Genomic DNA, 24604 nt, shown 5'->3' on the forward strand with positions numbered 1-24604 from the left:
TCTAGTTTCAGGCGAATGCAACAATGTTACGAGTGAGACAATGAACCTAAACAATGATACAATGTAACAATTTCCTTCCACGCTCGGCAGTTTGTTACAATGTATCTTGCTTGACTGCTGTTGGCCTCGTTGCCCATGTCACAACCTTTGTTAGAGACTTTCGAAAATGACTTGAAGTTCATGATTTTACATTCATGTAACATCCTCCTGGCGACCAAATTCTTTTTCACAATGCATATTCATTGGAGAGGCGGGAGGACTTCAAGAGCTGGGTTGAGGAGAGAATGTCTTGACCAAATGGTATATGAGCTAAGAGCTGATATTAAACTAAGTAGACCACAACTCGCACACGTCCGACACAATAGTCATCCATTATGTTCCTATCAAAAAATCTGCAAATGATTTATATATTTTTAAAGGACAAAACACACATCCGCATCTTGAAGGAAGTATCCCCACCCGGTGACTGATATTCAGCAGACATCAGACATGCCCAGCACATTCGCGCATGTGTGGGCTACGTATGCATAAAGCCTATACGCACACAGCACGGTGGCATAGCATGAAGGCTCGCTTCGTACACTCATCTGGTGAGCTACGCGGCCAGGAGGCTGGCCCTTTCTCTAGCTACTCCAATACCACGTGGTTTCCTCTTTGCAAACAAAAAAAATGTGAATTCGAGTCGGTTTAGAGGCGGTGCCATCGCCAGGCAGAAGGATCTGTGACAGTGCAGGGTACAACTCGAGGTTGAGGGGCAGAGAGAGGAAAACATTTCTCCCGATCCCGCCATACTTCTACCACTATTCCACCATAACCACCATCAAATTAATTCAAATTGATCCATTCTACATTGTGCGATTCATTCGCTTGGGTTGCTGCAGTCAAGGTTTCTCCACTTCAATATTGGACTTAATCAGACTACAACACTACCATTACGTTAAACTTTTTTTCCTTTTTCTTTTAGTTTTCCTTTGAAAATAAATGTATTTCGTTTTCTTTTACTGCTTGTGGACATTTGCAAGTGTTTTCAACCTGTGATCGTCCTGGGTAGATCTATCTCGTTGCGTTTTCAAAGAAAAAAAGTTTTGTTGCTCAGATTTTTTCATTTAAATTGGAGGACCTCTATTTTTCAACATGAACAAGCTATACATTGGAAATCTCAATGAAAACGTGACTGCAGAGGACTTGGTTAAAACCTTTGATGACAACAAGATTCCATACTCTGGGCAGTTTCTTATGAAAACTGGCTACGCGTTTGTTGATTGTCCAGACGACCAATGGGCTATGAAAGCCATTGAAGCATTTTCCGGTAAGTAATTGAACGTAAATGATCACTTCAATAGCGTCGTACCTTTATGTAATTTAATTCAATGGGGAAACCACCTAGGCTCAAATATATAAGGGTTTGCCCACTCCCCCCTCGGGTCCCAATCCTAATTGTCCAGTAGAAGACATGATAGAATTAAGAGACACTTCGTAGCAAATATGTTGCATAGGCCTATAACAATCGAGAAGAGGTTGATGAAGTGCTTAGCCGAACAACAAGATACTCAACTTTTACAGGGAGAGGGGGCCCATCACATAGGCTATTTACCTATTTGAATGTGAACATCAAGATATCTCGAATCGTATTCTATTTTAAGTCTATTTACATACACTAAAGCGCAGTTTTGTCCTGGATATGATAGCCAAATGCCTATATTTCGGCCTTATGGCCACACGCTTTTATTGTACTTACCGAAGCCTTGCTCTCTGGTGCCTTGTATGACTAGGTTCTGTGTACTCCGTAGAGCTGTAGAATCAAATCTTACACCTCCCCCTTTTGGCGAAAAGGCCACTATAGCTAAGATAAAAATGCGTTGTATGTGTAGTTTAAAAGCATATATCGACACGATTCTTTCATAGATGAATGGCTTTGATTGCATTGACCATTACATTGCCAAATTACTTTCCCGTTCTTCTCACAAGTCACGAACGGGCTTGATTTCCTTAAATGTATCTTCATGATGTCCTACATATGTAGCATGTGATGTGTGTTCTATATAGCACGAAGGTCGCCATGCTGCTCGCGTGTTAAGCCTGAAATAGATCAGTAAGAACTCTAGGGCACGCAAATGTTCATCTTCAGCTTTTAATAAATGTTTGACAATGTCCTTTTCAAATGGACTATACGTGTTCTGTTGTACTCTATATGACACGAGGGACTGGGAAGAATGAGTTGTAAAAGATCAACAATGTGTGGAAGTGATATAGGAGTTGATGGAGTTAATTGACAACGCAATTGTTGAATGGGTTTCCATTTGAGCCAAAGAGGGTAACTTCTTGCCCATCATATTTCAATGACAGGCCTATTGCGTTATTGGGCACTAACTACTTATCTTGAACACGTATTAGTGCATATTAGACAACATAAGACACAATTAAGGAACACACAACTCAGTCACATGGTAAATGTTATTTCTATATGGCAAATAAATGCAATCTGCACTCTGAATGGAGGACATGGCCTCGTTTTTTTTCAACATAAACATTTATTTTACAGGTAAAGTGGAGCTCCATGGGAAACATATTGAGGTCGAACACTCTGTCCCTAAGAAGCAAAGGTATTTAGCACCCTCCCCCAATAACACTTCAGTTGTTGCATCTGGTAATGTATGGATTCTGCTGCAGAAGGGACATGTTGCTATTTAAGTTAATGCACGCATTAGATGTCGAGTTATGTGCCTGGTGTGTGGATGTAGTAGTAAGACTCGCAAATCTAATATTTGTATGAAGTTTCTGTATTTAGGCTACTCTTTAATTACATTGCTGTAAACGGTGTGGCCTACTCATGTGTGGAGTATGTGGTGTCGCGAGTCTTGTCTACGTTTGCACTAAAGGCTACTCTTAAAACGAAAATGATGGCTGTTCATTAATTACTGGGACACTTATTTGACACTGTGAAGATAATATCGGTTGCAACGTCATCACTTAAATAGCTCATGTTCATTTTACCTCCGGAAGGCCTTGTCATAGGCCTAGGCCTTCCTGTGTGCAGAATTATTTATTTATAAAAAATGTGTAGGCCATAGCTACTTTTTACAGCTACTTTAGTGGCATTAGGTACGTGATTACGTTGTGTATGTTGGCACTATATTGTCATGCACAGCCTAGTGACAATCGAGTTGCTATGTCAATATGTGGGATTCGAATGTGTTTAAATCACGTTACGACAACTACTGAAACTTCAGTAATTTGTTGCATTGCGATTATTCATTATGAAGAGCGAAGCCTTTAGATTACGTTTTTGATTTAATTGCACACGAACATTGTTTTGTTGTTGTCTGTGCGTTGTTTTATAATGTTGAATCTCCAATAAATTTGGTCTCTGGGTTAGAAATGTGAAAAATACTGTTTCTGGTCATTAATCATGAAGTATGCCTGTAGAAAATAAATGATTATATGTGCATGCATAGGCTATGCCTATTCTTGCTCTGGTCTAATTCGTATTTTGTCATTAAACAGACGTGTATGTGTATGGCAGTAAACACATATTGTGCTGAAATGTAATGCAATACTCACATCAATTCAATGGACAGTTCGTCAAAAATAATTTGAGTAGCCTAGGATATTTATCCTGTCTATATACATGCTATATCAAAATGGGGACATTGAGCCCTCCCTACATTACAGTTGACCCAGTTAAAAATATTACTAAATTTCAGCGTAGTTAAAAATAGTTTTGAAAAATATTCATTACCATTAACCTTTTAACACATGTAGGTTATGTGAAATTATTCGTCTACGAAAGTACGGGTTTAAGATGAGGGTGTAACAGTTTGAGGTTAGGCTACGAGTTTTTAATTCAGGTGTAGACATACCTTCTTTTTTTACCAGCCTTTTTTCAAGAAAACGTGTAATCAAATGCAATTTATTTTGACTTACTAAATATATTCAAACATATGTTATGCCCTATCTGTAAAAGTGGTATGTATGTAGGCTGATGTAAACATATAGACTACATTCAAGTCTGTAATAGACCGTAGCCATGACAAGGAAAAGTCGTGGCTGTATTGCAATAATAATAGAAATATGTGTTATAGCCTACCATTCAAGTGCCATTCATTGGTGGATTCTATGCCTGTATGGGACCAACAATTATAACTATAATTAATGCATATAGGCTTTTTACAACCTTTGTCTGAATAACAAATGCACGGATATGCATAGGCCTCTGGGTAATTTGAACGAGGCTATATGTTCAACCTTCAATGGCATAGAGAAATATAGTTTTCGCCCATGGAATAGCCTATATTTCACAACTGTTAGATATTACCTGTTAAGATACTGCTGCACTGTTGGATCTAGAATCATTAGCATTTCGTTACACTCGCAATATCATCTGCTAGCCATGTGCATGTGACCATTACAATTTGATTGGTTTGATTTGAACCGGATAGGCCTACCTTTGGTGATACACAACACGTGGTCGCCCCCACTGAGAGAACTCATCCAACGTCACTCGAGTGGGAAAAATGGCGAGTCTCATCATGAATGGCAAAGGGTGTTCTTTCTTTCGTTCATTCACTGCTGCAAAGCACGCACTCCTCTCTATTAATGTAGCAAAGCTGTTTAAGTTTTGTTTTCTGTTGATCTTGGGCCTTTATAGCCTTTACCATGAAGTTAAACATAGGCTATAAATTAATATTTCGACTAGGCCTAATATCTTGCTGACACTCAAAATGGCCGCAACAACTCAACTATCGGTGGCCAAATTCTGTTAAAACCAGCGTTAGGATTTTAAATTCACGTGAATACATTTTTAGAGTTCTGTCATTGTCACCTGAACATATAAATTGTAGTCCTATCAATTATTTGGGAATTCTGCAAACGCTACCATAGTAGCCTGTTCTGAGTTGTGTGTTCTAGATTTCCAAGGAACATGCTACACAATGCCTCATTTGATTTTTGACGAGAAGCCCAGGCATAGGGGCTTTAATGAAAAAAAATGTTCATTTGAAGAAAGTGGTCATTTTATGAGGTATTAGACAATGGTTCAAACTCTGCTCCTTTGGCTCATTCCTCTCCTTGAGAAACCATGTGACTGGAGTGCAACACCAACCCATTGTTCCATTTTATTTAGCCCACTGTAAAATAACTCATTTTGACAAATATCTATTCTACATGCTACTCACTATAGGCTATTTAAAATCACTTCAGCATATTATCTTGATCTCGTTTGATTTCTGCATACTAGTGCTTAAATCAGGCGACTCCAATATTCAAACTATATTGTGTATTTATAATTGTTTCTTTGTATTGGCTTATGTTGCCAGTCTTGTTGATTAACATATATATATATCTTCACAAGTTGTGTCCTTTCTGCAGCGTCCTAAGTATTGAGGTGGGCTTAAGCCTGTGAGTGAAGTAGAACCTAGTGTACGATGTAGAGTTGTGGTTGTGTGTCAGAGAGAGAGAGAGAAAGGTGAGAGGGGGAGGGGTGATAGAGGAAGGATCTTCAGACATAACTCTGTCCCTCCTGACATAAGTGCATACACTATAAATTAGAAATGTATGCAGGGAGGGAACCCCCTCCCCTGCAAGTAATCTGTTGATGTGGCCCTGGGCATTGAAATGTACTACAAAATAAAATGTTATTTGTCACATGCTTCGTAAACATTAGGTGTAGACTAACAGTGAAACGCTTACTTACTATTAGAATTAAGCTGTTGTGACAACTCCTAGTTTGTGTCTGATGTTTTGAGAAAAAATGGGAGACTTTGTTTGAGATGAGAAAGTTAAAGGTGCAATATGTAGAAATTGCTCCACCGTTTCCTGGTTGCTACAATTATAATAGTTAGCTTGATTTCAGTTTATGTGACAAAACAAGCAAGTGTAGAGAATCATTGTACCATCTAAACCGCTATGAAATATATGATTAATAACCAAAATATTTTATTTTCAGCTGTTTGAAGATGGTGTACAAAACCGAAAGAAAAAGACCAAAAAATGAAACTTAAGAACGGGAAGCATGTAAATAATGCACATAGAACAGATCTACCACTCATTAGACTTGCTTTCAATGAGAATGAAAGATCTGTTACTCACATTTCTATGGGAATTTGGTCAGGTCACACAAAACGTTAAATGGTATTTATTTTTGGCATGGCTTGCCACAACTCTAAAAAGTAATTTTGGAACATTATGTTTTTTTGTGTGAATTTTCAGATTTAAAAGAGTAGTTCACTATTTTACAACTTGATGTTAGATGCTTCCATGCCCTGAAATTAGTCTATGGGCCAGGAGAAACTGTAATCCAAACTTCAGCTAACTTTAGCCACCACAAGCTAACAATCAATGGAAGGGATGGGAGCATGTGAGCATTTTCTAAATGGCCAAATCACCTTTAAGGGACATCAAACCAAATATGGAGTTGATTTGAACTGATTTCAGGTGATTTGGAAATACTTTTTAAAAACATACTCACATGGTCCTCTGTAGCTCAGTTGGTAGAGCATTGTTCTTTGCTATGCCAGGATATCATAAGGTGAATGCACCAATTTGTAAGTCGCTCTGGATAAGAGCGTCTGCTAAATGACTTAAATGTAAATGTAAATGATAGTAGGGTCGATTCCGGAGTGGCTAAGGGTAGCTGAAGTTTGGGGTGGCTGTTTAAAGAAAACGGAACCCTGGATTACAGTTTCTCTTGGCCCATAGCCTACTTTCAGGGTGAGCAACCATCTAACATCAAGTTGTAAAATAGTGAACTACTCTTTTAATATATGTGTGTTGGTGTGTACAGCTTTTGTGTGTACCACACCTCCTCCACTCACACTTGCACACAAACCCGTGGCCCTGCTTCACTGATTTAAGCTTAATGAGGAATGCTACGTTAGCTCGAGCATGGCCATTTGCAATGCCGTGTTGGGCCTATTTTGATGTGCCTACACTTCTGAGAGATGTTGAAACAAAGGGAAGTTCCAGACCCCCTCCTAAATGCCAGGTGCTGGTAAAAAAAAAAAAAAAAGCTACAATAGCCTACTACTACCCCCCCCCCCCCTACTATCACTCAACACCACCCTGAGAGAACCTGAAATGAAAAAAGAAAGGTTGGCTTCCTATTGTGACATCACAACCAGTGTTTGCAGGCCTTCAGGCCACTTGTCTATGCCCAGTGGGATGCAGGGATTGGCTATTGAATGCCCTGGGCACATCTGTATTTGGGGGGCAGAGTAGTTGCAGGAGTGCTTAGTGAAAATAAAACATGCCCTCTGTACTCCTGATTGCATTCATTACTGTAAATATATATGAACTGTTTTGTAATTATCCTCCCATTTGTCTCCTATCCATCCAGTATGGCTTTATGTTACTGTTGCGCTTATGTGCAGAAAATATGTTGTCCTCATTGTTTTATAGAATTTGAACTGATTGTATTAGTTTGTTCGTCCTCTTATTTATTGCAATAAACATATTTGCATATTTACAGTTTTAAAGTACGGTGGTGCTCTTTGTTGTTATATAGAGGGTTAAATGGGCGAAAAAAGGTTACACGGGTGATTTTATCATGAGGGAAAAGCCCAGTATATGATTATTCAAATAAAGTTTCACAAATTACTTTGAAAAGTACATCGAAAGAATGAGTCAAAATGTGTACGCAAAACAGGTCCTATTGTTTTTTTTTTCTTTCCCGCGTTGCAAACAAACTTCCTTGAAATATGTGGCACATATGAAAAGTCCTTGATCTGCATCAATCAAACACGTAGTAGTGCTGTAGTATTGCTCCCATTGCCTGTCTCAAGCTAGCAGCCAGCAAACTCAGTTTCTTCTTCTCATGATTGTTGTACTACCAAAGGCAATGCGAGGGAGGGGGCGTTGTGAGAGAGGGGGTGCGACCAATCAGCTGGCTGGAACACCTGTGTGCAGCGCCGAGAGGCCGTTGACGCTGCAGCACACAAAAAGGCAGTCCCTCGCTCCCTCCCTCTCCTTCTCCCTCGCTCTTTCTCACACACACACATCCACTCACAGCTGGCACACACACACCCGACCTCTCACACACCCACAGCAGAAAGGCATGTTCTGCTCTCTATTACATTCCTGATACATAACTTTTTGCCAGCCAGGCAGAATGAGAGAAAGAGTGTGAGTGCGAGCGGCTGAGTGAGTGAGTGAATGAGAGAAAGAGTGTGAGTGCGAGCGGCTGAGTGAGTGAGTGAATGAGAGAAAGCGAGACCAAAAGAGAGAAAGAAAGAGAGCTGTCGCATACATGCACGCACGCTCCTCTACAGGGTCATATGATTAGCTGCTCTCTCTCTTTCCGGGGATTCAGTGGCGGAATATAGTGGAGGGAGGAGAGGCAGGGGCGCTGCATGGAAGGACTTCCTTATGGGCTTTCAGAAGGAAAGAAAATCTAATGGGGGGTTGTGTGGGTTGTGGAGATGGCGAGAGAGACGTGTCCATTTCTGTGTGTATGGATTGGAGAGAGGGAAGGGAATCTGTTGGAGGGGGTTAGCTGGGGGGGAAATGTGCACCGTCTCTTTAAGAAACCGCCAACCCCTTGCTAATGTGCCTTCTTCCCCCTCTCTGGTTTGGACCATCTGTCCTGTTTTTAAAGGGGCTGAGTCCCACTCCCTTCAGATCTTCTCACAGCTTTGGACTTGCCATGGACACCACTAACCTCGAAATCCACCCCAACCCTGTCCCCCTCCCAACACACACACATCAACCAACCATGGCTGCTGTGGGAAAAACGCAGGGGGATTGGCAACGTGTCCCATAAATTTAGGTAAAAATGTGAACTGTTGACCTGGAAGAAGCCATGGGTGAAAAGAAAGAAAGGCAGGGGGAGAAGACAGAATAAAAGAGGAGATCTTTGGGTTTTGTGTTGAATGGGAGAGCCTATATGGCGGTGGAGCAGGGAAAGGAGCGATCCGTTCGGCTGGGATCAATGTGCAGCCGAATGGATTTGTCTCCATGTGTGAGAGTCAGGATTTTCCGAGCTGCAACTGAAATGCAAGGGAAACCAACCCTTCCCACCTACACAAATCAAATCAAAATGTATTGTTCACATACACATGGTTAGCAGATGTTAATGCGAGTGCAGCAAAATGCTTGTGCTTCTAGTTCCGACGGTGCAGTAATATCTAACAAGTAATCGAACAATTCCCCAAGCTCTACCTAATATACACAAATCTAAAGGGGTGACTGTACATATAAATATATGGATGAGCGATGGCCGAGCAGCATAGGCAAGGTGCAATAGATGGTATAAAATACAGTATATACATATGATATGAGTAATGTAAGATTTGCAAACATTATTAAAGTGGCATTATTTAAAGAGGCATTGTTTAAAGTGACTAGTGATCCATTTATTAAAGTGGCCAGTGATTGGGTCTCAATGTAGGCAGCAGCCTCTCTGGGTTAGTGATTGCTGTTTAGCAGTCTGATGGCCTTGAGATAGAAGCTGTTTTTCAGTCTCTCGGTCCCAGATTTGATGCACCTGTACTGACCTCGCCTTCTGGGTGGTAGCGGTGTGAACAGGCAGTGGCTCGGGTGGTTGTTGTCATTGATGATCTTTTTGGCCTTCCTGTGACATCGGGTGCTGTAGATGTCCTGGAGGGCAGGTAGTTTGCCCCCGGTGATGCATTGTGCAGACCTCACTACCCTCTGGAGAGCCTTACGGTTGTGGGCGGTGCAGTTGTCGTACCAGGCTGTGATACAGCCCGACAGGATGCTTTCAATTGTGCATCTGTAAAAGTTTGTCAGGGTTTTGGCTGATAAGCCACATTTCTTCAGCCTACTGAGGTTGAAGAGGCGCTCTTGCGCCATCTTCACCACACTGTCTGTGTGGGTGGACCCTTTCAGTTTGTCTTTCCACCTTCTCCACTGCTGTCCCTTCGATGTGGATACTGGGATGCTACCTCTGCTGTTTCCTGAAGTCCACAATCATCTCCTTTGTTTTGTTGACGTTGAGTGAGAGGTTGTTTTTCTAACACCACACTCCGAGTGCCCTCACCTCCTCCCTGTAGGCCGTCTCGTCGTTGTTGGTAATCAAGCCCACTACTGTTGTGTCGTCTGCAAACGTGATGATTGAGTTGGAGGCGTACATGGCCACGCAGTCATGGGTGAACAGGGAGTACAGGAGGGGGCTGAGCACGCACCCTTGTGGGGCCCCAGGGTTGAGGATCAGCGAAGTGAAGATGTTGTTTTCTAACTTCACCACCTGGGGCGGCCCGTCAGAAAGTCCAGGAACCAATTGCTTTGAGGGTATTATCGTGTTGAATGCTGAGCTGTAGTCAATGAACAGCATTCTTACATAGGTATTCCTCTTGTCCAGATGGGATAGGGCAGTGCGCAGTGTGATGGCGATTGCATCGTTTGTGGACCTGTTGGGGCGTTATGCAAACTGAAGTGGGTCTAGGGTGGCCGGTAAGGTGGAGGTGATATGATCCTTGACTAGTCTCTCAAAGCACTTCATGATGACAGAAGTAATTTAGTTCAGTTGTCTTTGCCTTCTTGTGTACAGGAACAATGGTGGCCATCTTGAAGCATGCGAGGACACACACACACACAGCAGGGAGGCCCCGGGGTAGAGTTGAGCTGTCCCTGTGTGGACAGACGGAGGCTCGCCTCACCGTCCCACTCCACTCCATCCCACCCATCCAAGGGCACGTTACCCAGAAGAAGCCTCCTTGAGAGTGTATTTCTCCAGGGGTGGCTCTGCACCAAACAGCTGGATAGAAATGGCACTTGACGGGGCAGATCAGCACAAAATGCACAGCTTAACTCTAATAACAAATTGGGTTGGCGTTTATGATGCATTTTTTAAATATATTTTTGCAAGGACTAATAGATGGGTTATTGCGAAATAATTAAAGAAAATCTAAACAATTAGATGATAATGAACCAAGGTGGAATTCGTTTGCATTGTAAAATGTGAACGGTACAATGTTTCAAAATGATCTAAGATATACATTTTTTATTGAACTTTCTCTAGCTTCATTATGAAAGTTAAATACAGTTTCCTAAGAACATTTGAATATACACCTCTGAATATGGTCACGTTTGTGTTTACCCAGCAAAGACCTTGAAGTCATCAGCCACTCAGTCTTGTTAAAATACTCCAAACCAGAAGGTGACAGTAGCGTTGTTTGGCAATACAGGTCCGCGTGTGTAGCTTATTTTATGGTCTAGATTCCAATGTTATCTAGCTATATAGCAAGCTGCGATAATGTTGCTAGTTTGTAGAAAGCCATAGTTGATACTGGCCAGATGGCCACAGCTAGATAACAACCTAACATGATGACGAAGAAACTATTTCATTAACTCTCCATTACCCCCTACTGGCAGTGCCAGCCCATAGCCAAATATTTAGCTAGCTAACGTTAACATATTCTCTAGCTAGCACAGCATAGCTAGCTAGCTAGCTAGCTAGGTAAGGAGTCTGCCCTATCTCGGCAGCTAACACAGGCAGCTGTTTCATGTAAACAAATCCATTGTAATTTAATTATAGTGTCAATATTAGTTATCTAGCTTGGAGGAATTATTTAGTTTTGTGTGCATTGTATCTGTGCAATTCGCTCGTTACCATCCCATAGCCTACATTGCATATGAAGTGTGACTTGCTCATAACATTTAACTGTGGATGTAAATTGCCCTCTTTTTCCCTTTTTGTTGTCACTCCTGTTGGCTTCCTCACGTGGGGGTTTGTGCTCTCTGATTGACTCAAAGTCAACTTGTTGGCCACTGACGAGAATTGCGATTCTACAAGTAGAAACGTCAGGTTTGTTGCTACCGGGTCGGCACGAAGCAGTTACCAGTTTTGTCCTAGCAAGAGAAGGAAAGGGCTCCCACAGTGATACAATTCTTTCGGCAGTCTGATTCATGCTTTAGGTTGTGACCATACACTTTAAAGTACTTTGTTAAGTTAAATCCGGTCCTTTTCTCTCCTTTATGATATTTTACGGACTGTTCAATTTGGTTTGAATAAAAACATCAACGTAGGGTTAAATAAATGCCATTTAGAACATTTATGAATGGAGTAGAACTGAAGGTATGTGGCCCTTTTGTGATGTCTGGCCTGTCTGAAGAGGTTGCACGATTAAGGGGCATTTGTTAATTTGTTTTTATTTATCACTTCTATTTACTCTGGGTCACACAGTCAGCTGATGTTTACTTACTCACCTCACTGTTCCTGGAATACAAAGTCTTCAGCCTCGCTCAGTCTAGCAGAACGTCTTCACCCCCCCCCCCCCAAAAAAAAGCACTTCCCTGTGTTAGGGGCCTCCCGCCCCCTCACCCCTGACCTCTCTTTGTGTGCCTTGTGAACCGGCCTCTCTGGAGGCTCGGTTGGGTGAGGAACACAGTAAACACTCCCAAAGTTTCCGCCTGGGGCAAACCGGAGGATGGGAGGGGTGTGTGTGCATGAAGGGGCAGTGCCTCTTAGAACTAAATTCTTAAACATATATTTTGCAATGAGAGAAATGTAAGATCAAGGGGCTATAGTGTTTTTTATGTCAGTGGTTCTTGTGGCAGTTATTCTGTGTAATTAAAGTCCCTCTCTTGCTATCCATGTGCATCTTTACAAACCTGAAGTTGACTGATTTCCACAGGAAATATGTGTACCATGGGTATTATGTCAAAGGCACATTTTCTGAAATAGTCTTTCTATCATATAAACTATTGAGGCAGGGATATGTTCCCTCTTTAAGTTGTCACATATAGCTTCTGCTCCAATATGATGCAGCTTTTTGTAAATAAGTTAACCTTACACAGTAATAGCTAGATCCAACTGACATCCTCGTATTTAGTACCTTTGTATTAAAATGTATTACACTATCAGTACGTTTGCTGTGGTCTGTGGAAAGACCCATATGTGGTTGTCTAACCTAGTTGAATGCACTGACTATAAGTCTCTCTGGATAAGAGTGTCTGCCAAATGGCCGAACTGAAAAAAGGTATTCAAGGAGAAAATCTCCTTTTACACTGAATATCATCTCCCCTCTAAATGGGCGCGAAAGTTAAAGATGAATAACATCATAGGTGTGCGTCTTGTGTGATCTTCTTCATTTTACGAGTTTGACTCCTCAAATTGAATCCGTCAAGAGGTCAAACGTCCTTATTGGATTTCTCCTTGACTTTGTTGGATTTCCATACTCAATGCAGGCAAGCTTGTCTCGTTGCCTTGTTATGGCTTGTTATGAAATTGTCTATCAGTGCTATGTCTATCACGCCTGTTCCTTTGTATCCTTCCGAGTTGATATGGAAAAGCAAGGCCATAGGGAACAGGACAGAGCCTCTGTATTCTGCATCTGCAAACCCAAAAGAAGCTAAGATAAGCCTCCGGGCTGCAGCTCTAGATGGCGTACAGTACATTGCATCTCTCAGCACCTTTAGCCACAGTCAATCCACAGTGGGTCAATAGGCAAGACCAGAGTGTCACAGTAAATGACTGGTGACAACTGCTATCCCCTCTATATCGATTCATTGAAAATTGAAGGACGTTAGAACAAACGGGTGATAGACAATCATAAGCTACATCCCACTGCTAAATGTCTTGTTTCATTTCACTGTGTGAAAATTCCAAGGGATCAATTTTTATAAAGGTGTGACTGGTTTATCTTTATTTCAGTTGTCTATTTATTAAATCAAAGGATATTGAAGTAATGTTTTCATTGGGAGAAACTAACATCTTGTTAAAATACTGTTATTGCCATGTTATTACCACTTTATGTGATATAATATATAGTGCTGCAGAGTTTTAATGTAGTTACATTTAGGCATCATCAAAAAATTGCTGAATATTCTTCACATGTAATTCACATTTGGTTCATGACCCATGTTGTAGACAGAAACGCTTGTTTCTCTTGGAAGTTTCAATGAAATCACAGCATTTATTTTCTCAAAACTTTGCTCTTCATTTATTGAACAGTTGAAATTGAACATGCATTACTTCACAATTTGAATGGATAGATGTTGTATGCCAAGATGTTGATTATTCCTTTCAAAGTGGCTATTCTGATATTGACTATTTGTGGAATTTTTTGAGTATACATTCATCAGTTCACAAATACATTTGAATGTGTTTGCACATTTTGAATGGATAAATATTAAATGCCAAGATGTTGATTACTCATTTCATAGCCAAAGATGTTGACAATTTGTGTAGTTTCAAGTCTTTCTCTCTTTAGATTTAGTTCACAGCAGTAAACAAGTCACTTTTCACCAGCTCTGTTGCATTTAATCACCTCTTCTCATCAAGGACCCAAATGTTGTTTGTCATGAATGTGCTTCATCATCCACCTGTTTGATCACCCAGGGCAGCCATTTTGTTCCAGAGTGCTCCCTGTACACTTGGACACCAATGAGCAGAGAGCCTAGTGGGCGGAGCTTCCCCAGTCAGTCCCCTTTGCTGTTCTGCTCTGCTTTAAGAGGTGTTGTGTCTCATGTGGATTTTCCAACTGTGCTCCCACCTCCTTTCTGTGAGTGTCACAGTGGGGCTTGGCACCCAAAAGTGCCGGAATGTGGAAGGTCTCGATGGGGAGAGAGAGGGTATTTCTTGCTTGTCTTCAGAAATCCTTGGCCCACTTCTCAGTAATTTTTAGTCCAGGGGTTCCAAAGTAGCTGACCTCTAAATTGTCTGCCAATTTCTATACATAAAAAAAAAAAGAAAAAAAAGAAGAATCGTTTGAATGTCTTCAACATCCAAATCCTGTTTCATGAGTGGTAACCCAGATGTGAGTGCAGATCCCAGGTGTGGAAAGCGTAGATGCAATTCCAGTGCACATATTGTCTGTACTGTACAAGGTCATTAAAGCTCTGAGAAAGATACAACTGTTGTAGACAGCATGCTCTTTGGCAAGTTGCTTTCTATGCTGTTGTTTTTCCCTATGTTAATGGACTGTTGAGCATTAGTTCCATTTTCAAAATACATTTCAAAAAGCTCAATGAAGTTATTGAAAGACTGTCTGCAGTGTTTCTGTCTGAGAAGACAGTTTGAAGTGGGAACGGGATGTTATGGGATTCGTGGTAGTCGCAGTAGCAGCATGATCTAAGGATTGTGGAGTTGTGTGGGCCAAAGATTTATAATTGTATTATGTTCTTATATTAACTTAGGGTGGGGTTCTTGGATGCTAATCAGAATGTTTACATTTTTGTAATGAATAACTACTGATTTATGAAATATTGTTTTCATATAAATAATTATCTAACGCTGTAAACATGTTCGGCCTCAATGGACAAGTTGTTAAGACTTTTTGAAAACTGTCTTCAAATGACTGAATTAAATCTTAATGACATTTTTCATAGTATTGAATTGGGAAAGAAAATATGTCTTTAAAGTATGTAATATGACATCACACATAAAAGTGTTACTGAACCTTAATAAACGAAACTAATTATAATAAACTAATTATTTTGTTGCATCACAGGTGAGAAAGCAGTGTTATCTTAGACATCCAAAATGACCAATCGATTATTGAGACAATGAAAATAATTGTGACTGAACAGAGTGTAGGTTTACAGGTCATTTGTCTGTATTTAAAGTATGTCTTAGTGCCCAAATAGCTCTGTCCTTCACGGGTCAACACTCTTGGTAGTGCCATGCTCTATCAGTGCCCTGAAGTCATCACCATTTTCCAAAATAGTTACTGAGGGACTACTTCATGTAAACCTTCCCATATAGTTAATAAGGTTGTGTTGTATCTGAGGCACATGAAAGGATGGCTTAATATTTGTTAACAGTGATGTGTTAATGGGGTTTCCCTTACCATTGACCTTGGTGACAGTTTGAGGGTTTTTTCCCCTTTCCTGCAGTCAAACGACCTAGTTGCCTCATGGGTGGAATGTTATTAATGTTTTTCATAACATCAGAATGAATAAACATATATTTTTTGAAACCTCAGAAAATCTGGTGTTTCCATGTCAAACGGTTTTGTTATATTTCAGTCTTCTGTGATGTATATAAAGTGTAATAGTGGGATGCAAACTCAAAATGTTATACATTTCAAGACTGTATATCTGAAATTGTACAGGTAGGTGTCGTCTTCCTTTTTTAAAGCCCATAACCATGTGTGTGAGGTGTATACTTTTGTTTCAAAGTAGATTTGTTTAAGACTACCAAGAAACACTCTGTGTGACCCTGATTTAGCCCACTGCAGTATTAAGGAAATACAAAATATATATTAAAAAATTGCCCATGTCAAGCTTTAAAATGTGTATAATTAGAGGTCAACATCAATGGAAAAAGATAGAAATCATCTAATATCATTGAGCATGATTACTTTAGATGTAGGAAGATAAGTGTAGACATGTCTCTGCTGCAATTCACATCTTGATATAAGGTGGTAAGAAGTGGGTGTGTCAAATGATATGTAAGTATTTTATTATTATTGTTCTCTTATGAGGCCTTACAAAGCAAAGTGAAGACCCATTTTCTCCCCTCCATTTTTCTCCCCTCTATCACTCCTTCTCGCTCCTTCTCGCTCTTTCGCTTTCTCGCTCTTTCCCTCAGTCTCACAGCTCTGACTCTGAATCAGTTAAAATGGAGCCTCCAGGTCACATGTCTGCCAAACAGGCATGTGCTGGTATGGCCATGCTATCCCCTTTCACACACACACACACTACAAGGCAGAGGGAGCGAGGGCGGCTTACAAACCTACACCCTTACTCAACCCCCTTCCCCCACCTCATACCTCTCCCCCTCATACTAGTCACTTCATCATACTGGGAGTGTGTGCCATGTCACACCAGGACACATGCTCACATGGATGTGAGTGTGGTGTTGGATTTCTGGATTAAGATTATTCGCTGAGTTGCTGCGCACATAGATCGAGGAGCGATGAGATCTAAATCTATTGAAATATGTATCATGTTGATATTATTTTTTGTCCAGCAAACATACAAAAGCAAACGTGCATGGTTGCTTTGTTATTTGAGAATGCACAACTGTATTTTTCCTCCCCAGTTGTGGTTGCAGGTGTCATTTCAGTCTCACACGAAAAGGATGAGGTTGAACACACTCTGACCGATGTTATGAATAAAACGTGTTTTTGTGCGGTTTTTAGTTAAGGGTCAGGTCTAATTAAAATGACTAGCATGTTGGGATGCCATTGGGTCAACATTTTATCCTTGTCTTCATTATCCATATACAGATAACTGCCAAAATAATGGAAACACTTGAGTAAATGAGGTTTCTGGCGGCTCTGTTATGGTGTGGGGTGCATTTTCCTGGCATGGTTGAGGTCCTCTCATCCCCTTAGAGGGAAAGGTAAACACCAATTAAATACACAGCCATTCTGAGTGATCACCTTCAACCTATGGTGAAGCACTTCTATCCTGATGGAAGTGGCTTCTTCCAGGATGGACAATGCCCCCATCCACAAGGCACGAGTGGTGACAATGGTTTGATGAGCATGGAAACGATGTAAACCATATGCCGTAGCCGTCTTAGTCACCAGATCTCAACCCAATTGAACACTTATGGGAGGTTCTGGCGCGGCAACTGAGACAGCGTTTTCCACCACAATCAACAAAACACCAAATTATGGAATTTCTTGTGGAAGAATGGTGTCACATCACTCCAATAGAGTTCAAGACACTTGTAGAATCTATGCCAAGGCACATTGAAGCTGTTCTGGCAACTTGTGGTGGCCCAACGCCCTATTAAAACACTTTATGTTGGTGTTTCCTTTATTTTGTCAGTTACCTGTTTGTTAACCAAGGTGTTGATTGATCTCTGCATAGTGAGTTTAAATGTGTTTCAATTCCTCTTCACCTCTAGTAATACTTCTGTTACAAGACTTTGCTAATAGCTACTTTATGGAGGGAAAATGTACTTACTACGACTGTGATTTGTGGTTGTCTCACCTAGCTATCTTCAGATGAATGCACTAAATGCAAGTCGTTCTGGATAAGAGCGTCTGCTGAATGACTAAAATGTGTGAATATTAATATTTTGAGTCTGAGAATTTGATAGATTTGTTGAATGTTCATAGAACACACATGTACAGAGAACCCCTGCAGTTTGCTCATTTCTTAGAATAACTTCTGATACCTCAAGTAAATGTGAAAAATAAATATTGCAATCTACCTGAAACCATGCAATGGAATTATGATGAAGTGGGTCCTTGCTTCAATGTTCAAGTATTGAGCAAAATGCTTGACAGAAATGTTATTTGTCATCTAGTTTATAACTAATTTAGTTGTATTCCTTTTAGCTCTTGTTATTTCTGTGGACTGTACCAAACATAACACATGGTTAACAGAGTTGAGCATCTAGTGTGTCTTAAAACCGTTTTTTATTAGAATATAGAGCCCAAATATCTTTGCCATGTTGATCAGCAATGATCATTACCCGACGTTCCTCAATCAATGTTTGGGGCAGCAGCCCTGGCGTTGTGCTGTGTGTTGGAAGTTACACATGAGAAGGGAACAAACCAGAGGAAGGGAGGGATGCCGTGGCTGCTCCTAGGAGTCAGTTGGATATAGAGTGGACTAGCCCCCACATTCTGGACGTTGTATAGGTCCTTGGGGTTCATTGATTCAAAACAAAGTCAAAGCTGACGTCACACTCTCCGAGGAAGAAACCACCCTCTTGTCTTTGAAACACAAGTACATCGTAGCTCTCTTTCTCTCGCGCTCTTTCTCTCTCAAAGTGAACTTTGAAGTTGGAGATGCTTGTTACTTTTAGCAAGGTTTTGAAAACTGTTTGTGGTCATATTGATTAATATGGATATTTTGGTAGATGTTTTTAGAGGAAGGTTTTAAGCGTTTATTTTTGTTAATCTGTTTATGTGACTGGGGGAAACAGAGATCTATACATGAGCATTGTAATGAATGATTACCTCACACTTTGTTACTTTTGAAGTGTTCCCGATTTTGTTCAAGGACTCTAAATTCTCAAAAGTTGGAACATCTTATTTAGTCAAAATACTTATTTACCTTTTTGAAGGTAAATGGGGAGAATAGCTTCTCTATTCTTCTGAAGTGGATCTCCCAGAAGGCTTCTGGTTGGACCACGTTTTTAGTTAACTAAAGAGGATGGTGTTAATGGCATAGAACTTTGTGGTTGAAGAATTTAGAAACGAAAATGATGTTTTTGAAAATAGAAAACAATATATGTTGTAGTGCTGGATAACCAAACTCTGAGCAATTGAATGTCACTTAACACAACGTGTACTTGATAGAAAATGACATTCTTTCCACAGTTGTATTTTTGTACATTAAAATCTGGCAAAGGACAGGCTTTACCCCAATGCTGACCATTTGGAGAGGGTCCTACAAGTTCAACTGGAAATAGTACTGTATAATTGAGTATAATACAATACAATAGCTGTTATTACTCTATGGAAATTAATTTGTTATTCAATTATTTTAATTTATGTGTAAAGATATGTTAACTTTTTTGAGTATGTTATGTTAATTAATTGTAAAGGTTTCTGGGCTTAATTGACTTGTAGACTAGTTGTATTGAATTCAGAACTTTGCAGTGGTAACATTGTGATTTCATTGGGGTGTGGGCACAATGCTTTAACACTATCAGATTTAAGACAACTATCTTAATATGATGTTCATGGTTTTCTCATTTAGGAGGAGTATTTGTCTCCCCTCACTTCCTATTCTCACGTATATTCACTGTGCATCCTAAAGGCACTCTGATAGTTATTTTACATTGGAGTTATAATGTAATGTATCTCGATATATAATAACGCAACAAAATAACCATTTGACATTACACCAACTTTAATGTTATTCAGTTTTCAAAGTACATTTTTTACATTTACATTCAAACAATTATCAGTGATTGATATCAGATTTATAGCAGTAGACCTAGGCCTATATCAGTTCTCCCAGAATCAGAATCACCTTCATTCGCCAAGTACATTTAGCATACTCGGAATGTTACTTGGTGATATGGTGCTGCTAGTGATAGACAGCATTTAGAGACAGAATACAGAAAACAGAGTTTAAACAAAGTTTACTTACATTATATTTACATAAGAGAATGAGCAAATATGCAAATAGACAAATGTTCACCAGTGTTTGTTTCATGTAATTGTTTATTGTTTCTTTGGCGTAATACTTTATGTATTATTTGTGGGGAAGAATTGTTTATCTTAAAGAATGTAGTTTGGAAATATGTACATTTCTCATTTTAGAATTGAAAGATTTCGAAGTTCTGTTCATAGTGTACATTAGACAGCAATGAGTTGACGACACTAAAGTTGTTATTCTGGCAAAACAATGTGGATAAACTTGAGAATTTGACATTTTATTTGAGTTTATATAATACTGATATTAACTATAATTCGTTCAACTAGTAGGCATTCTCCCTTAGTGTTTTAATTATTTGTTTGCAATCATTGGCATGCACAATGAGTGAGATTCCCCTAACGTTTGACAACATAGATCTAAAGTATGGATTCAGATGGAACATAGTGTTGGCATCTTTATGCTACATTATGATTTCGAAGAAACTTAATAAGATGTTTTTCAGTGCTTGATAATGATATTTCAATAGCCATTACACTCTAGAGTGTAGTTGGGTGTTAATCCTTAAATTGGTATGTGTCTTTTCTCGCTATCAACACAAATAACTCGGTTATTACATCCATTTCAAGTAGAACGTTTAGTGGGGTTTCGTCATGCCTCTCACTTCTTACCTATTTGGAATTAACAGTGGGTTATCTCCTCCCATGCTTTGATGAAAACTAACGTTTTCACACGTTGTGTGACCGAATGGATTTGTCTTTGCTTTCTCGGACGTATTATGCGCAATTAAGAAATACATTTTGCACGTTTATGAGGACGCATGAGGCTTTGATAATTCATGTATAGGCTATAACGCATATAAAACGCAGGCTAACCGTTTAAACACTCCCTTCATCTCGGTCTCATTAGGACCAGCAGACATGTCGACATCACATGAAAAGCGAATGTAAGGATGCGGGGTTATGTTTCTGCTCCATGAGTCATGTTAAACGTTATAGCAAGTAGCCTACGTGGTTCTATTCTATACGCTATGAGGCTTGACTTCTCCTGGACAGTGCAGCGACGGGAAGCAAATCGTCCACGTCAACCGCAGCAATGATTAATCTGAAGTAAGGCACTCTTCGAAAACAGTGCATATGTATCAGAAATGTGTCACTGCTCGATATCACCAGCATAGCCAAACCCTTGCTATACCCCCTGTATGCGTCAGGCGTGCTCTCTGGCATACATTGTAGCCACACGCTCCCTCCTTTCTTCTATCCAATGACTGCTTCTATCTTCTCCCCCTCCCCTCCCTTTCGCTTCTCTAGGTGGGCGGTGCAGCTACTAGGAGAACCGCCTCTTCCACGATGCTGTAGTACTCTCGAGTAGTTTACAGACTTTATGAATGAAGGCAGGTTTTCCTCCAAACAGCAGCGCTAGGCTGTAGAGCGAGCGCTAGCAGCTGAGCGATGGGGGAGGTGTAGCCACCGCACTGACAGACAGAGAGAAGCAAGAGTGTTTGCTTTCTCAATAGAATGTAATGAACAGTCTATCCTTTCCAATGAAATATAGCCAGACGTGCATTCATAATATGTAGATTTAAATATTGTGCATCGCTTCGACTATGGTTGCATAGCCTATAAAACGCCTATTGTTTAACCTTTAAACAATAGTGATAAAATGGCAGCTGTTTTTTTTTTTGTGTGTAAGTTATTAATAGTATATTATCTTTATAAGCGTTTGTTTTACCCATACAGGAACCTAGCCACGAATTCTCAACGTGGTGACTGACTGTGACACTCATCCATATCAATTTATTCAATAGGTGACGCCCAGATGAATAGTGCTCTCAGTGATGTTTCTAAATGTTCTGGTATATTCTGCGCTGCCACATGTGACTGAATTTCATTGTGGTAATTGGGCGTTGTCCAATAAAGATGGCTACCTACTTGCTGGCTCACATGGTTCAGATTTATCTAGGGTGGTGTCATTCGCAGTGAACTAGAAAATACGGCTTTGCAGACGTGTGTGTCTTAGAGCCCTGTAAGTGTTCAAACTGCCACCGTAGCAAGTTATATGCGGTGTTTTGGTTTTGTTTATATTCTGAACATATGCATTCTCATTAACCAACAGACCGCAAATTCATCCTAATCCGGACTACTTCTAATTTGAAGAATAGCTTTCTTATCTGTCTGATTCAGATGTTTACCAGCTGGGTTCTGCATGGCAAATGTGGAATATGGACAGAGAGACAAATGAGGAAAATAGCCTTCGGTTCTGATTATGAGGTTATAGACCATATAGCCTAATGTGTGAGGAATGTTTAGGCCTATGGCCTCAGTCAAGTAGCCTACATTTCTCTTTTATTGCCTTTTGGTAAATTTAAGGCGATAAGTAGTCCTATGCCTATGCAAAAACTGGATACAGGTTTCTACAGACTTTTGTCTTTTGACCATCAGTTGATTGGATAAACTGTTGAAAGAATAGTAATTTTAAACTTGTATAGCAGTGTTAATTGTTGATTTTTAGAGCAATATAAATTAATTGGCAATCATTTGGGTATTAATATTGCATACAAATATCAAATAAATAGGTCTATGTGGCCATAGGGCCTCGGGTGATATGGCAGAGCCTGTCAAATTGGGTGGGTTATCGAGAAAGGGACAACGAAATATCATCGTTTTGGAAGAGAAATGCATGCAAGGTCATCCACCTAGATAGACTGATCTTACCAAAATTATTACATTTGACCCTCCTCTTCTCAATAACTTCAACCCAAATCTGAGCGACAACTTTTTCCAATGATCAAACTGTAAGTAATTAAACGAGTAGCCTGTAGACCATTCTTGAGCTATTATAAATATATGGAATAATGTCAATCAAAGTTATTAATTTACTTTATATGCTGTAAAGTGGACATATATTTCTCTCGAACCCATATGCAGTGCATAAAATGTAGGCCATTGTTGCGCACAAATGACGCACGAGGAAGACGCAGAGGCGCAGGCAGCATCAACCTATAGCCTACTGCAAGGCTATGGGATTGACCATATACACAGGGCATAAAGTGACCAGACTCCAGTAGCACATCTACAGTGTAAAGAAAACGTGCATTAATAACTGTCTTTATTATTCCATACCGATAGAAACAAATAAATGCACTCATAGCCTGCATGCGTAGGCTTATGGGTAGATTCTCGAAACCTTGCTCTTATCAGAATGGAAATATAGGCTATATACGTGTTTTTCACGAATCAGAATGTGTAACAAAAATATATATATATTAAGTTATGTGTTAATAAAGTGACAATGGCTAAATGTACTCGATGGAGATCAATATCTCACCTACAACGTACTATTAGGCTACTGTGCCACACAAAATGGAGACCTTGCGGCTGCCATCTTCTCATGGCGAACGGGTCATTGTGGAGATAAGCATTAACTTTGAGCCAGACTAAAGGCACATCTCTCCTTCTCCAGTGCTAAATGAACTCCAGAGTTGTTCTCGCAGGTTCAGCTTCTTCTCACTATACCAGCCACGGCAACGACCACCCCACCTCTTCCAGGCAATGGCGCGAATGCGCTCTCTACTGTGTAGGTCAGACCTGTAGAGTTGACTAATTTCAACAGTGAAGGAGAGGGTCCTTGGCTGCGATTCGCATCATTCATTCATGTGCACAGTGTATTTACGGATGTAGGATCTTAATTTGAGCAGCAACAGGAAATGTTAATTATTATGAGGATTATAATAATCGAAATGTTTGTACTCAACTGCTCTGAAAATGCAACAAAACGCCTGCATATCAGATGCTATCAATCTCCCGCCTTCGGGTGGTTGTTGGTTGACGTGTCGTTTTCTGTGTGACATTTTGATTCAAGCAATTGCGTAAAATCTCACATATGATATCCCTATGTAGCCTATTAGCATGTATGATGTCATGTAATAGGAGTGCCAGAGGAAGCTCTGTGAAAAATGAGCAGTAGTGTGTAGCTAGCTGACTGTCTCATAGTGTTCCACATACCCTGCGCAGCCTATTTTAAATCAGGGGAAGCCCATCCCCCGCTATGGCGGCTGCACCTCAGCTGAAGCAGCGGCCCCTTTGAACAGCTCAATTGTTTGCTGCTAGTGCTACGCCCTCTGGCCCTTTCTAAACTCTTAAACTACAGCATTTCACAATCACTCCGGGGTCAAGGGTTGCGGTGTATGGTTCGGGTCAATCCGCCATTGCTGGGAAGGAATGAGCTAGGATCGAAAACCTCACCAGATTTGTTTTAGGCACGGGAACTGGAATTCGGAGCCTGGAAGAGGGCGGAGTGAGTGAGTGAGAGGAGGGATAGAGGGAGGAAAGGAGGAGGGAAGAAGGGGGAGCTCGTAACGTGATAATGTACGAGAGGACCTGTGTTTCCTCCCCTGCTGGTTGCCATGGCAGAAGCCCCACATTCCTCAGCTGAGCATTTTTTCCCCTCAGTCAATCGGTGTTTGTGTGCGTGTGTGGTGCAGCACTGTGATGCATGAGAGATCTGGCACCATAAACATGGAGGCTCCCAGGGGCCTCAAATTGTCTGGACCGAACGCTCCTCTCTCTCTCACATACACACACACACACACACACACACACACACACACACACACACACACACACACACACACACA

The 24604-nt window shown here is 40.5% G+C and overlaps 1 protein-coding gene across 3 annotated transcripts in view; it reads left to right on the forward strand.

Annotated features, from left to right (window-relative positions):
- The first annotated feature begins 555 nt into the window (after positions 1–555).
- The window catches only part of LOC129828741 (insulin-like growth factor 2 mRNA-binding protein 1), a 57362-nt gene continuing 33313 nt past the window's right edge, over positions 556–24604 (forward strand). For all 3 annotated transcript variants that reach the window (XM_055889915.1, XM_055889923.1, XM_055889932.1), the window contains exons 1-2: positions 556–1309; positions 2543–2603. In XM_055889915.1, the coding sequence (XP_055745890.1) occupies positions 1135–1309; positions 2543–2603 (236 nt within the window). In that variant the 5' untranslated portion in view covers positions 556–1134. The remainder of the gene's footprint in view (positions 1310–2542; positions 2604–24604) is intronic.

This window comes from Salvelinus fontinalis, chromosome 2 (assembly GCF_029448725.1).
Source record: "Salvelinus fontinalis isolate EN_2023a chromosome 2, ASM2944872v1, whole genome shotgun sequence".
Lineage (NCBI taxonomy): Eukaryota > Metazoa > Chordata > Actinopteri > Salmoniformes > Salmonidae > Salvelinus > Salvelinus fontinalis.